The sequence below is a fragment of the Nematolebias whitei genome, chromosome 1 (genome assembly GCF_014905685.2).
Source record: "Nematolebias whitei isolate Nwh7 chromosome 1, NemWhi1, whole genome shotgun sequence".
Lineage (NCBI taxonomy): Eukaryota > Metazoa > Chordata > Actinopteri > Cyprinodontiformes > Rivulidae > Nematolebias > Nematolebias whitei.
This window is the reverse complement of record NC_056498.1, coordinates 40,398,894-40,413,616: the sequence shown is the minus strand read 5'-3', so window position 1 is coordinate 40,413,616 and position 14,723 is coordinate 40,398,894. Positions and strand designations below refer to the sequence as shown.

The following is a 14,723-nucleotide window of genomic DNA, read 5'->3' as shown; positions in this document are numbered from 1 at the left end:
GAGGAGGAGGAGGAGGTGAGATGATTAATCAAAGGCTGGAAAAGATGGAGGGAGGAAAAAGGAGCTGTCGAAGAGGTGAAGAGTGAAAAGGTGGAGAGGAGAAGCTGATGAAACTAATGGGAAATTCTGAAGAGGAAGAGAAATCAGGTTTTAAATGAAGTTCTAGCCATTGTTTATGTCTGAGTTTGAGATTAAAATCCTCTTAAATTGGGAAAGATTTTGGTCAAATCTCGAGGTTTTTACATCAAAACGTCAACATTTTGTCAGTTCAGACCATTACAAAATAAATATGAATTTTTATTGTGCTTTATGGAAGAAAGTTGATACATCCATCCATTTTCTTCCACTTATCCGGGGTCGGGTCACGGGGGTAGCAGCCTAAGTAGGGAGGCCCAGACTTCCCTCTCGCCAGCCACTTGGTCCAGCTCCTCTGTGGGAATCCCAAGGCAATTCCCAGGCCAGCCGAGAAACATAGTCCCTCCAACGTGTCCTGGGTCCTCTTCTGGGTCTCCTTCCGGTGGGACGTGCCTTGAACACCTCACCAGGGAGGCATCCAGGAGGCATCCTAACCAGATGCCCGAGCCACCTCAACTGGCTCCTCTTGATGTGGAGAAGCAGCGGCTCTACTCTGTCCCTCCCGGATGATCGAGCTTCTCACCCTATCTGTAAGGGAGAGCCCAGGCACTCTGCGGAGAAAACTCATTTCGGCCGCTTGTATCTGAGATCTTATTCTTTCGGTCACAACCCAAAGCTCGTGACCATAGATGAGGGTAGGAACGTAGGTCGACCGGTAAATTGAGAGCTTCGTCTTTTGACTCAGCTCTCTCTTCACCAGAGACCGGTACAGTGCCTGAAATTCTAGGTTTGATATATACCGTTCTTTCTGGTCTAAAAGCCGCTACCTTTTCCACAGGCTTTGAACACCGTGGTTAATATAATGCTGCGGCTAATTTATGGATTTTGTTTGACGGGCGAACGAGTTTCATGCCGCCAAAACCATTTATCCTCTCAAACCCGGGCACTTGCATAGCTGCCCAATACATGTCTCTCTTGAGGCTTGGATCCTCGTGACTCTGTGAAACTACCTGTATAAATAAAGGTGAAGAAAATCTGACCAATTAAATTACCGAACAGGTCACAGTGGACCAATGAAACGAGGAGGGGACGACAGAACAGGAAGGGCGGAGCAAAACCCTCCCCGTGAGGGCGGATTCCCCTGCATGCGCAGAGCATGTGAGCGGGGACTCACATGCTCCGCAGAGCAACTTTTGCTCTGCGGAGCAGGAGGACAGCTTGGGCGGGAGGAATATGAAGATGGCATCAATGACTTTCTGGTAGGCTACTGTATTTATTTATTTAGTCAGTCATGTTCCCGGCACTGTTAAGAAAAAAAAACATTTATTGTATGTATTTGTGTATGTTAGCAGTACGTCTTGTAGCATTCTGCTATGGCTGGTCACATGTTCTCAGGGAGGGATTATGGGTAGAATTTATGTTCATTGTTAATCATTTCAGTTAGCTGTTTAGCATTGTTCTTTTAGGGATTAGTCTGTTCTTGTTAGCCTAGTTTATCTGTTCATTATGTGTTGGGCCATTCAGCAGAGTAACAATGAGTGAGGGAGGTAGTTGTCATGAAGACCTGTGGGGTTCACTCTGTGTTGAACAGGAAGATAAAGTCTATAAAACGCCACCTGGTGGTTGATTCTTGATCTACAACAAGAGCTGCACATCTCTCTCAGTAGCTGTGTACTGCCACTTATGTTACAACATGAACACCTGTGGCTTATGCATGTATAACCTTGACTTGTATACGTACAATTTGTTTTTTATTTAATGTGTTCAGCATATTTTCAGTTGCACTCTATAGTCCAGAAATTACAGTATATACAAATAAAAGGCAGTGGCCATCTTGGATTGGATGTGGTAACCCAATTTTTGCTATGAACTTTTTTTTATGCTTACATGCAACCACACATTAAAAAAATAAAATTGTACCTCACTTATTCTTAAAGTTCTCATGCTCACAAGAAGAACAGATGGATGGACTGATGGACGGGGGGGGTATTTCCATCCTCCCCATCTTCGCCCCGTGACAGAGGTCACTAAAAACACAGATCATGACATGACACCTGAGTATCCAGCCAATATTGTTTACGAAATCTAGAGCAATACATTTAATTTCAATACATGTTGTCAAAATCTATCTCTAAGTATTTATTCATTATTTCATCATTTTCCCTGAAATGTCTCGGTTTAAGGCAAACGCTTAATAAATCCTGACGATTTCTCTTTGGCAGCATCGTTTTACGTCAGTAAATCAGCCGAGAAGTCGTCGTCATGATGAAAACGGGTTGAACAGGCGAGGAAGAAAGCGCACCACCTGAGGAAGACGGCATGCTTCAGAAATATGAAAGAGAGAGCTGTCAGCAAAAGATTGTCTGGAGTTGGAGACGGAGGAAGCGGGGCCAAAAGAAGAAAATAAAAGAGAAAGTGATGGATTTTAGTGGAGAAAGAGTTTTTAATTATTTGTCTGACAGAGGAAAGAAGAGGAGATGGGTTATAATAGGATGCTAGTTCTTCTAGTAATAAAGAAGACAGAGCTTTCTGTTATTGCTGTTTAATCTAATGTTTATATGCCCATTGAAAGGCAGACGTCTTGTTGTATAATCAAAGGTCACAAATGTCGCAAAGGTCACAAAGGTGCAGAAGTTCAAGCTTTCTCTTCTCCCATATCTTCTGATCTGCTTCAGATAATTTACTGAAACTTTATAAACATATAAATCAAATACATCACCAGTCCGTGCTGTGTAGACTTTTAACCCACCAGGATCAAGGTCAAGGTCATAAATCAAGGTAAAACATTATGCAAGGTCTTTGCTTCTCCGGGCTATAACTTCTGATCTGCTTCAGATAATTTAATGACACTTTATACACATGTATCATCACCAGACAGAGGGTTGCAGATGTGCTCATCCCACCAGGATCAAGGTCAAGGTCACAAATCAAGGTCAACCATTATACAAGGTTGTTGCTTGTTTGTGCCGTAACTTCTGATCTGCTCAAGATAATTTATTGAAACTTCATACTCGTTTGTACCACTAGATAGCATATTGCATAATTTTTTTAAATGCCCCAAATTCAAGGTCACAAACCAAGGTCAAATGTTATACAAGAGCTTTGCTTGTCCATGTCATAACTTCTGATCCACTCAAGATAATTTATCAAAACTTCATACTCGTTTGTACTGCTCGACAGCGTATTGCGTAATCCTTTAAATACCCCCAAATTCAAGGTCACAAATCAAGGTCAAATGTCATACAAGGTCTTTGCTTGCCCGTGTCATAACTTCCGATTTGCTGAAGATAGTTGATCGAAACGTCAAACTTGTGTGTACCACCACTAGACAGCGTATTGCGTAACCCTTTAAATACCCCCAAATTCAAGGTCACAAACCAAGGTCAAATGTTATGCAAGGTCTTTGCTTGTCCCTGCCATAACTTCTGATCTGCTCAAGATAAGTTATCAAAACTTCATACTCGTTTGTACCAGTAGACAGTGTATTGCATAATCATTTAAATACCCCAACTCCAAGGTCACAAGTCAAGGTCAAAGGCTGTACAAGGTTATTGCTTGTCCAATCCATTGGACAACTATTTTTGCATGCTGGGGTTCCTACTCCTCCTGCTTGCACACTAACAAACACAACAAGGGTTTCATCAGGATAACTTTTACCTCTACCTTCCAGAATACAGCTGCTAACGTTAACAACCACTTTAACATCTCCACCCAAAAAAAATGTAATAAAACGACATCTGCTTCGTTGTACACACAGTTGTTGCTTAGGTGGAACTTCCTGGTTGAGGAGCAACAGTTGCATGTAACATGAACCAATATATTTATTCATACACCAAAAACCCAACATTAACCGTTTTTAAATGATAAAGTTTGTCTGGTAATGTCCTCTTTTTTTATTTAAATGGTAAATGTTGAAAAGCCAAATTATTCACAGGACTGAAAACATGTCTCCGTGACATTTTTTATGATTTTCAACCTGACAGAAGTTTTCATCTCTGAAGGAATTGGCTTTTAAACCAAGGATACGGACGTGGGTCGACACAGAACCGTAGACCCAATTTCCCATTGATTGAAGCTGATGCTTCACTGTTTCAAGACATAAAACAAAGATTATCCATCAGCTCTTTCCAGCCTGGAATCAGATAGAAACAGTTTGCTTTATTTCACTGACCTTTGGAGAAAAGTTTGACCCTGCGTGGAACTACATTTGTATAAAATGTAATGTTATGAGGATTTTAGGTGGGATTGTAAATGGTTTTAATCCAGTTTTTGAATGTCCACTAAGCAGAGGCCAGGTTAGCCTCTGAGTCTACATGCGTTTGTGTTTTGTATCATTTCTGTGTCCTCCGTCTCTGAGCTTTGTGTCTGTAGATCAGTTCATGAACATCGTCCTCTTACATGAGCTTTTACACAAAACAGCCTCCGTTTGTTTCCATTAGCTCCTTAATTTGACACTTTCCTCCATCGTCCTTTTCAACTCACCTCTCTGTAATTTAACGCTCTTTTTATCTGCTGGATCTTTGTCCAGCTGGACTCTTTTATTCTTACATTTATACCAGACTTTTTAATTTAGATTTTTTTTTTTTACATGTTAGTCGTTCAGGATCACCTTCATTTAGCTCAGAGCTTTATTGTGTGTGTCTTCGTCGTGTCAGAGGTGACAGCAGCTCACGGTGAGTGCTGCCGTTGTGGAACCGCAGGCTTTTAAAACAAATCTGAAAATGATGCTGCGATGCTGAAACTGAAACATCCATCAACGTTTTAACGTTTTGTGTGTGGCTGTCAGGTTATATCTCGTTTTATATTAGATGGGTTTTGATGAAACTTTCAGAAACTTTGTCATTGGACGTTCATTTCACGTAGTCAACGTGGTTCCCAGTGGTGGACGGTAACAAAGCACATTTACTTGAGTACTGTACTTAAGTACATTTTCTGAGTATAATAATAATGGTGCACCATGGTGGTCCCATGGTGCTGATGCGGACAAGAGGCACTGACTTTACTTACTTTACTTGAGTATTTACGGTTTTGGGAACTTGGGACTTTTGACTCCACTACATTTCTAGCAGGTTTCTTGGTCCTTGTTCCTTTTGGCTCAGCTTCGTAATCCACTGTTGCTGTTTTTCTTTCCTTAAATGCAGTTGGCCAGTTGTTTTCTAAGCTTCAATGTTAAATATGGCAGAACTTTGTTTTTGTCAACATGTGCACTTTTACGGACAATGTGGTGTATGAATACTGAGGCTGAGGAAAAGACTGAATGTGCATCATCTGTTAGGACTTCCATGAGACTTCAATGAGAGGGTTAGAGTGGTTCTACATGTCAATGCATCATCAGGTGGTTTCAGAGTTAACAGTTCTGTAAAATCACTCAAAACAATACAGCAATGTACTGATATTAGAAAATATAACTTGTACTTTAAACACTTGAGTATTTTTTAAATGCATGCACTTTTGAATACTTGGGTATTTTCAAAAGTAAGTACTTCGGTACTTTAACTTGAGTAAACTTTTGACTGAGCAACTTTTACTTGTAGTTGAGTAAGATTTGACCATGAGTATTAATACTTTTACTTCAGTACTGGAATTGAGTATGTTGTCTACCACTGGTGGTTCCAGATAGTTTCTGCATCCAACAGGAAAACTATCTGACCAACTTTGGATTATAATCTGGTGTTGTAGCTAAGAGTTATACTGTGCCAAAAAAAAACAATCACGAAACAATACACTTTACTGGAAATGTTTGCTTAAAACTTTTATATTTTTAAAAGGAGCAGAAGTCACAAAGGTGCAAGACTTCAAGGACTTGGGGTCCACTGTCCAGGAACATGGGGAGTGTGGTGAAGAGGTGAAGAAGAGAGTCCAGGCAGGATGGAGTGATGGAGAAAAGTGTCAGGAGAGATTTGTGACAAAGGGGTGTCGGCAAAGGTCAAAGAAAAAGTTTACAAGACAGTGGTGAGACCAGCTCTGTTGTATGGTCTGGAGACAGAGACATGGACAAAAAGTCAGGAGACAGAACTGGAAGTGTCAGAAATGAAGATGTTGAGGTTCTTAGGAGAGACAAGGATGGAAAAGATCAGGAATGAGATCATGAGAGGTACAGCACAGGCTGAACAACTGGGAGATAAAGTTAGAGACCAGACTGAGATGGTTTGGACATGTCCAGAGGAGGGACAGTGGGTATATCGGTAGAAGGATGTTAGAAATGCAGCTGCAGGAAAAAGACAAAGAGGAGACATATGGATGCAGTTAGAGAGGACATGGAGGTGGTTCGAGTGAGGACAGAGATGGAGGAGGACGACACTGTGGAGACCTCTGAAGAGGGAAAAGCTGAAAGAAGTTTGCTTAAAACTTTCACATTTTATTATCGTTTACAGGCTTAGATTTGATGTTTTTCAGCTGATTTTTATTCATTATAAACTGTTGGATAAAATGTGAAGGGATACGTCGAGGTTTCTGGAAAGGTTCATAACTGGAATGCTCGTGGATGCGCCAAAAATGAAGTTTTAATCCATAAAAAGTCAGTTTGTGTGTGGACAAGTAGTGCATGATCAGCACTGTAGACTGAGCCTAAAGTCAAAGTTGCTCGTGAAATCTTCTTCTGGATTTAAGACCTTTTTAGAATGTAATATTTCTGGGACACGGATTACTTCTGACCGATGAAGAGTTGGTGGTTTTAGCAACTAGTGCCAATATTTAACATTTTTTAGTATTTTTATCATGGCTATATGTGCATCATTCAAGGTTCAATAGAGAAACCCCAATTTAAAGGTGCACATTGTTAGTATTTTTATCTAGACTGACCCTGGGCTTTTGATCTACTCAGAGACGGGATTGTAATGAAATTATGACCTGGTTCTGACTGGTTTAAATGGGGCCAGCAACTCTAAAAAGAGTCTCCCAGGGATTCAATACCTGTCAAGGAATAGAGTCTTTATTTTTTTATTGGCTTGCTGCATCATGTAGAAAGGCTTTTTCTGCACCGTATCATTTTTTCTGACACGTCAAAACCACATAAGGTCCAATGAGACCACATTTAGCTTGGCCTCTAATCCACGTGATAGTCCGTGCCTCCCTTCTGCGAAGGAGGAGTCTAGGCTCTATATATCTGTAATACCATGTAACCTTCGCCCCTTCCGGTGCAGAATCCTGCAGCGTGTATGGGACTGGCCGGCGCTGTAAACTGTAACCTTCTCCTGCCTTGATTTAATACAACTGATAAAACTTAATTCACATTTCCTTGATTTATTGATAATGTGAGTTGCCGTTTCTGAGGGAGGTCCGAGCCGGGGGGCAGTGAGTTGGGAGGCGGACCTGGGGTCTGAGACATGAGACCCATGGCTAGCAACAGCTAGCTGCAGCTCGGGGCCCGGATCAGCTCTCGCTATAACAACTTAGAGCAACATGTCACTTAGATTTTCTTACTTTGATTCCACACATTTAAAGCACGTTTCTCACCAAGTTTGAGGAAACTCAGCTGTGGACTTTTAAAGACATTTCAGCTTTAATACGTCTATAAATACAACCAGTGTGGATGTGGAATGGTAAATGGTAAATGGACTGTACTTATACAGCACTTTTCTTTTTAATCAAGATGCACAAAGCTCTTTACAACAATCTGTGCCTCACTTACCCATTCATACAGCTCTCTACTAGATCTATACAAAGAATAATCAGAGCTTTATCACATTCATTCACTGATGGGACACACATCAGAGGCAATGAGAGGTTCAGTGACTTGCTCAGGGACGCTTCGGCATGTGACTGCTGGTGGAATCGAACCCCCAACTCTCCCACTGGAGGACGACTGCTCTAACCACTCAGCCACAGCCACCCCACTGTGAAACGTACCAACCCAGCCGTAAAGACTGTTGTAATCGAGCATTCTTGATTTGGGCATTTTCCGAATCCTGGGAGGGCGTTACCGTAGTCTCCAGTGGACGGCTGGAGTCAGCAGAGATAGATCTGGTGTTTTTCAGGACCTAATTTCATAAAAATCAAACTACAACAGAGCAGAGACACAACACTATGTATTCGTTGAAGACAAAGCTTTTCTTTGAATGCACCCACTAACCCACAGAAGCGGCACACACCTACACATTAAACAGCACAGCAGCCCACCAACACACGGCCAGTTCTCATTCCTCTCCTCCGTCGTCCAGCGCTTTGCATATTTTCACACGTTTTTCCCTCATCCACCAGTTGCTTACCCAGAAGGCATTGCAGAGGTGTTAGGAAGGGTATCAGCCTCTTATCCTACACCTTTCTGCCAGCCAGCTGGACATACCTCATTACTTCCTGTGAGTCAAACAGCCAATCACAGATTTTAGTTGGTGTTAAAAAGACCCACTGCATGATGGGTAAGCAGTGGCATGTGCGAAGCGGTTCAGCCGTTAGGATGGAACGGCTGAGTGGAAACTTAAAGTTACTTTGGTGTTACGCAACTCTTCAAAACGCCACTCAGACCTCTGCCTACCCGTCTGTCTGTGCTCCGGTTCATTTAGGAACGTTGGATTGATCACTACTTGCACCAGGAGGACAAGAAAGGAGGAGACGGGTCAGAGGAAAGGAAACGAGGGCAGATAGAAAACGAGGGATGACCACTCGAGACAGATTGCACAGAACAAGGAAATGATTCAGAGAAAACGGGTCAGGTGGTGAATGGCTCGTCGGAGCTGGTCCTGGTTATTGAGCGCAGAGAGACGTGGGGAGTTTATCGGAGATGTAATTTGCATTGATCACTCGGGAGAATGCTGATAGCGACCTGCCTATGCTCTCACTGCAGCACAAGCACACAAACGACTGAACAACAGACACAGTTTGGACCAGTGGTGCCCAATCTTGGCCCTCGAGGGCCACCATCCGGCACGTTTTCCTTGTTTCCCTGCTCAAATACGCTTACATTCCTGATTCAATGGTTGAATTACCTCCTTTGTGTCTGCAAAAACCTGTTAGTCACCATTCATTCAATGGCTCAGCTCATGAAAAATAGGAGAAAAAAACTAAAGTTTTGTAGTATATTTGTGTTCATTGTATATAAACTCTGCTGAGTAGTAAACGTTTACATCCTAACGAGACCAAGTGGACTCAGTTTGTGATTTATGAATGACCAAAATGGGTTTTAAAAGGGGCTCGCCTTTGTGGTTGCCCAGAACTGTTTTCAATTTGTCCAAAACACTGAGAGCTGCGTTCATTAAAGCCGTGGTTCCCAACTCTGGTCCTTGAGGAACCCCATCCTGCATGTTTTAGTTGTTTTCTTTCTCCAACGCACCTGATTCAGTGATTTAATTATGTTCTCAAGTTCTGCAGAGTCCTGTTAATCACCCATTCACTCAAATCAGGCGTGTCAAAGCAGGGAAACAACTAAAACATGCAGGATGGTGTTCCTCAAGGACTAGTGTTTGGAACCCCTGAATAAAGATTATTATATATTATTGTATTTATGTATCGATTTATAAATTTAATAATCACATAAAACAAACTTCATTAATGATAAAGTTTTTATTTCATAAAAGCATAAAAGTAATAATAAACATTAATCAGACTGTAGCTGACTCAGTCCAAGGACAGTGGCTGTGCAAACAGACATTATTCAAGTAACGTTAAAGAAAACGGTTCAGGGTGAGTCTGATAGACAACCTAAAGGTCAAAGGTCATAGTCAGGAGGCATTCATGCTGCATGTGAAAGCCTGAACTTTGATTTTATGGACTTAATAACTGAGGAAATCAGAAATGGTATCAAAAGAAAAACAAGTTTTAAAAGAATCTTAAACCAAGCTAATGGTTTTTATTTGTCTATATTTCGGTCGTTAATGTGAACGCTCTCACCGTCAAGTAATGCTTTAAATAAACTGTAATAACAATAATGTACATAATTTAAACATTTTTTTCATGATGTGGACTATAATTAAAGGGGCGATCAACATTTTTAACATATAGTGGTCAGAGACAGAGCACAAAGATGGAGGTGACAAACATTTTAGCATATCTTTGTTTCACTCACCAGAAAACGTACAGATTATTATTATTGTTGTTGTTGTTGTTCAGTAAGGATGGGCTGTGATTTTAGAGTAAATTCAAGGTAAAATGGGCAAATTTGAAAAGGTAACGTGACCGCCGTGTTTGTCTTTTGGAGTTGTTTTTAATCCTGGCATGTAGCGACACCCCGAGGTGTTGAACTCTGTGCTTCAGTCAGGACAACCACTGCCATCGAGGCAGGCGATGAGAGGAGGGAGAGTCAAATATTTGAAGAGATAAATCAAATAATTAATGGAGCAATTTGAAGAGCATCTATCTATTGTTATTTAGTTAGACACAGTATTTTAATGCAGCTTGTCTTTTGGAGTGGAGACATTTTTATCGAATAATTTCATCATCGACACAGAAAAACCTGCTCAAACTCCAAATGGACCATTTCACAGTGAACTCCTGAACACCGTCTTCAAACAGCGACCGCCGAACCTTTTCCATCTTGTTTCACTTCAGACACCTTCAACAATTAAAGCTGCCATTTAACAGGAATTATGACGAGCGCTCGCTGCAGCGTTTTTAAATGTCAAAGAGCAGTGACAAGTACACACACACACACACACACACACACACTCACACACACACACACACACACTCACACACACACACACACACACACACACACACACTCCTCAGGGTTGAAAAGGTGACGATCAGCTGCATTAGGAAGAAGAAGAGGAGAGACGCTGAAGGACCCGAGAGAAGAACAGGAAGTATTTGGAAATCAAAACAAAAAGGGAAAAAGGAATTATTTTATTGCCTTTATATTCAAATATTGATTAGATAAATTATGAAGCAAAGAATCTTGAATCTATTATTTGGCTAATTTATTTGATATTTTAGTTAAGGGGACCAGTGGGGGTTAGGAAAACGACCGGGTTCATCCACCAGTTGAATAGCTCTGTGTTAGAGGATTATTTAAGAAGAACCAAATTAGATCAACTTTGAAGTCTTACTTTAAAATGTAAAATAATAAAATATGTTCAAGCACAGCTGTATGTGCAGAAATGTTCTATAAATATGTTTCTCTGAACTGACTGTAAATTTGATATTACTGTACAGTAGACGCTAAAACTGCAAAATGCAACTAATGTCTAAGATCATATAAAATTATTATTGCAATATAAAGCTTTATTATAACTATGATTCTATTTAATGCATGATAAATAAGTTAGGAGAATAAAGCGCCTGTAGGAGGAGTGAGGGGAGTGTTTAATGCAACAGCTTTGTGTTTAAAGCAGAATTATTCACCACAAACCAAAGTGAGCCTCGATGATTGATGCTTTCTGCTTATTGTTAATTTTAGCTGTGAATTGAAATGATTTCTTGCTGTCCAAGTGATTTGAGGTCAGCTCGATTCAAGATGGCTGCCACAGCTAGTTAACCTTCACAAACAAATCCATCATTTTTTTACAGCTGTTCAGATAAAGCCTGGTCGCAGCAGATCAGGTGACGTGTTTATTAAAAACTCGGACCTGCACGGAGACAAGCGACGCATTTTATTGAGAAATTAAACGTTTTTTTACAGTTTCATAATTCCAACGTTTCACACGTCGTCAAACCTCGTGGCTTTTTTCTTTTACAATTGTTCTCTATTGTCGTCTATTCCATTTGACCATTTAACTCGTCTTTAAAGTACAATAAAACCCCAGAATGTGCACGTGTAGCACTTTGTGTGTGTCCTGCTAAATTAAACATCAGGACTAGTCTCAATAATAAATAGGCTGCGTGTGTCGTCGTCGGTATCTCACTGGGACAGTTTTCTGTGTATAAAAAGCAGCTTTATTGGGATCAGTGGTTCCGTTTGGACCGAGGTTTGGTTCTAATGAGGCAAAACGAACTGTCCAGAACGAACGAGTCGATGCAGCGTCCTGACGAGGACTGCTGCTCAACACACACTTGTCTCTTTGTGTGTGCTCGTGTGTGTTTGTGGTGCGATAGTTCTGCTGCAGCAGCTGAATATTATATTGACCTCCATTCATGTTTTATTCATTGCATCCAAATGAATAATCGCTTTAATTAATCTATCAACACATGTTCTCCACTGCAAGTGCAAACATGCAAACAGATGTTTGGATCTTTGTGGGGACGCTCTCCGTCACAGATAAACCCCCGATTCTCTGACTGAATTCTCCTCCTGTAAATGAATCACAAGCTCGGCTACAAAAAATAAAAAATAAAAGTCCAAAATGAGCAAAATACTCTCGTTTTTCAGCCCTCGTTAAAATCGGTGACACTCGTCGTCCTCTCCATCTCGTCGTCATAAACTGTTTGTGTTGAGTGCTTTTCACAAACGCTCTGCCGGCCCATGGTTTGGCGCACGCTTGCAGACTCGACGACAACTGTGGGCACGTGCACAGATCCACACAGAACGTTGCTCATGTGATCGGAGCGTGCAGCAGAACAGAGGAGTGCAGGCCGGAGTGGGACAAAAGAAGAGCTGCTGCACGTTTTATGGGTTTTATTCAAATCCTTCGTCTGTTTGCAGCTTCGTGGTTGTAGGGATTCGCTTTAGATTTCTGAACCCTCAACACGACAATACGTTGAATTTAAAAAGCGCGCAGCGTCTTTTTGTACTAGAAATGCACCCGAGTCGAACCTTTTCACCAGATGTGAGTGTTGGACGGGTCCAAATCCCTCCGGGCAGTTCGTTTAATCAAACAAAACTTAACAAAACAAGGAAATGAGCAATGAGCAATGCTATTAAAGCTCTTCATGGATGATTCAGATCTGTAGAAAGGCTATAAACTGCTCTCTGAACGACCTCAGTTTGGAGAAATAAAGTTTAATTCTGATCAGGTTTTTCAGATATTTCAGCCAGGATTATTGATTAATGCTAAACTAATTATTAGTTATGATTTTTTTTAATTGATGTCCCTCAGTCTTTCTCATCTCATCCAAAATGGAAATCAGAAAAGTCACTTTTATCAGTTCGATTGGTTTTACCCAAAACGTCCGAACATCAACTCATTCTCATCGTCACACTCTTGACCTGGTTTTGACTTATAGCATAGAGATTAAGGATTTTGTAACAATTCCTCAAAATCCTGTTCTCCCACCATTTTTTAGTAACCTTTATTGAATTTAATTTAACTGAATTGAATTCAGTCAGGTCCAGGATAAGACAGACTAAAACAGATCCGCTCTTTAAAAAAAGGTTATAGCATTTCATGTAAATGCCGATTTAACCAATGTTAATATCATATTTCAGTATTGACTTTAGCCAGCGTCTCACTGGGCTGTGAGGATTTACGAAGGAGTCTCCAAAACATCTCAAAAGATTTGCAGTTCAGTTTCGTCGAATCACAGAAGCTCAATCCTGTTGCTCGGGTTTTGAACGTGTTCAAAAGGTCTGTGCCAGTAATTGTTACTCAAAACAGAGTTGTCCTGAGTGTCTCCAACCTGTCTGAAGAGATGCAGAGCTGTGTTTCCACACCTGAACAGGAGATCTCCTGCAGGTGGAGCTTCGTCATCTGGGGGGAGCACGGACTAGAGCTGCTGCTCCTCTGCATTGAAAGGTGTCAGCTGAGGTGGTTCTGACGTCTGATTAGGATGCGTCACTTTGGAGGGTGTTGGGGTATGTCCCATTGAGAAAAGGCCCTGGGCCAGAACTCACTGGAGGGATCATGCATCCTCTGAGAACACCTCAGAGTCCTCCTTAAGGAGCTGGATATAGGTGCTTTTCACAATTACATCAGACAACGTCCGTTCTGACTCGACACAGTGGATCAGTACTTCCGGATCTATTCTCCTTCAGGAGACCTGTCTGGAAACTTCACTAAATTTCATTCCTTCAACCTTTATTTACAGAGGTTAAATTACAAGATATAGCGCAAGGTAAGGTTAATAAGAACAGTATTTACGTGTTCGTTAGCCGTGGTAACATTATCCATCATTGCAGCAACTTTAGCCACAGGTAGCTAAAATATACAACACGGCCTGTCAGTGCTCTAATGTTTAAAGGTTTACTTTCTATATTAACGTTAATAAAAACAGTATTTACGTGTTCGTTAGCCGTGGTAACATTATTCATCATTATCAATTTGTCATTCTATAACTGTGTAAGGAAACAGCCTCCGATTGTAAAGTAAGCTAGCTAGCAGCAACAGGTAGCTAAACTCTACACTGCTGCTGCCTGATGAAGGCAGCAGACCAAGAAGTGATTTAAAGATAAAAAATGTACCAGTGGGAGAATCTGTGTGAAGTTAATGGTGACCAGTTAACCAGTGAATACCAGGTGCAATGGTGGGTACGATAATCACAGCCAGTTCTGAATCTTAGTGCACCGTGATAGACAGCATCCAACATCTGCAGGGTGCTTGTAGGTGCGTTCATGTAAATAATGTCACCGTCATCAATGAAGGGAAGGAAAGTCACAGATACAAGGAGTTTCCTAGTGTTCAGAGTTAAACAGGATCTGTTCCTTTACCAAGTTTTCGACCAAGATACCCAAATATTTGTACGTATCGACAAACTCAATAGGAACACCGTTCAAAGATAAACTCAAAAGAAGAACTGCTGGGACCAACTTCCTGTTTGAAAACAACATCCCTTTGGTTTTATCGGCATTTAGAACAAGTTTGAGATGGAACAAATCTGACTGGATGATATCCTGATGCATG

At 41.1% G+C, this 14,723-nt stretch overlaps 1 protein-coding gene across 1 annotated transcript in view; it reads left to right on the top strand.

The window, feature by feature from the left end:
* Window positions 1-14,723, top strand: part of trpc5a (transient receptor potential cation channel, subfamily C, member 5a) — a 185,997-nt gene that overhangs the window by 109,320 nt on the left and 61,954 nt on the right. The window contains 2 exon segments of the mRNA XM_037680517.1: window positions 4,207-4,226; window positions 5,217-5,226. Coding sequence (XP_037536445.1) covers window positions 4,207-4,226; window positions 5,217-5,226 — 30 coding nt within the window.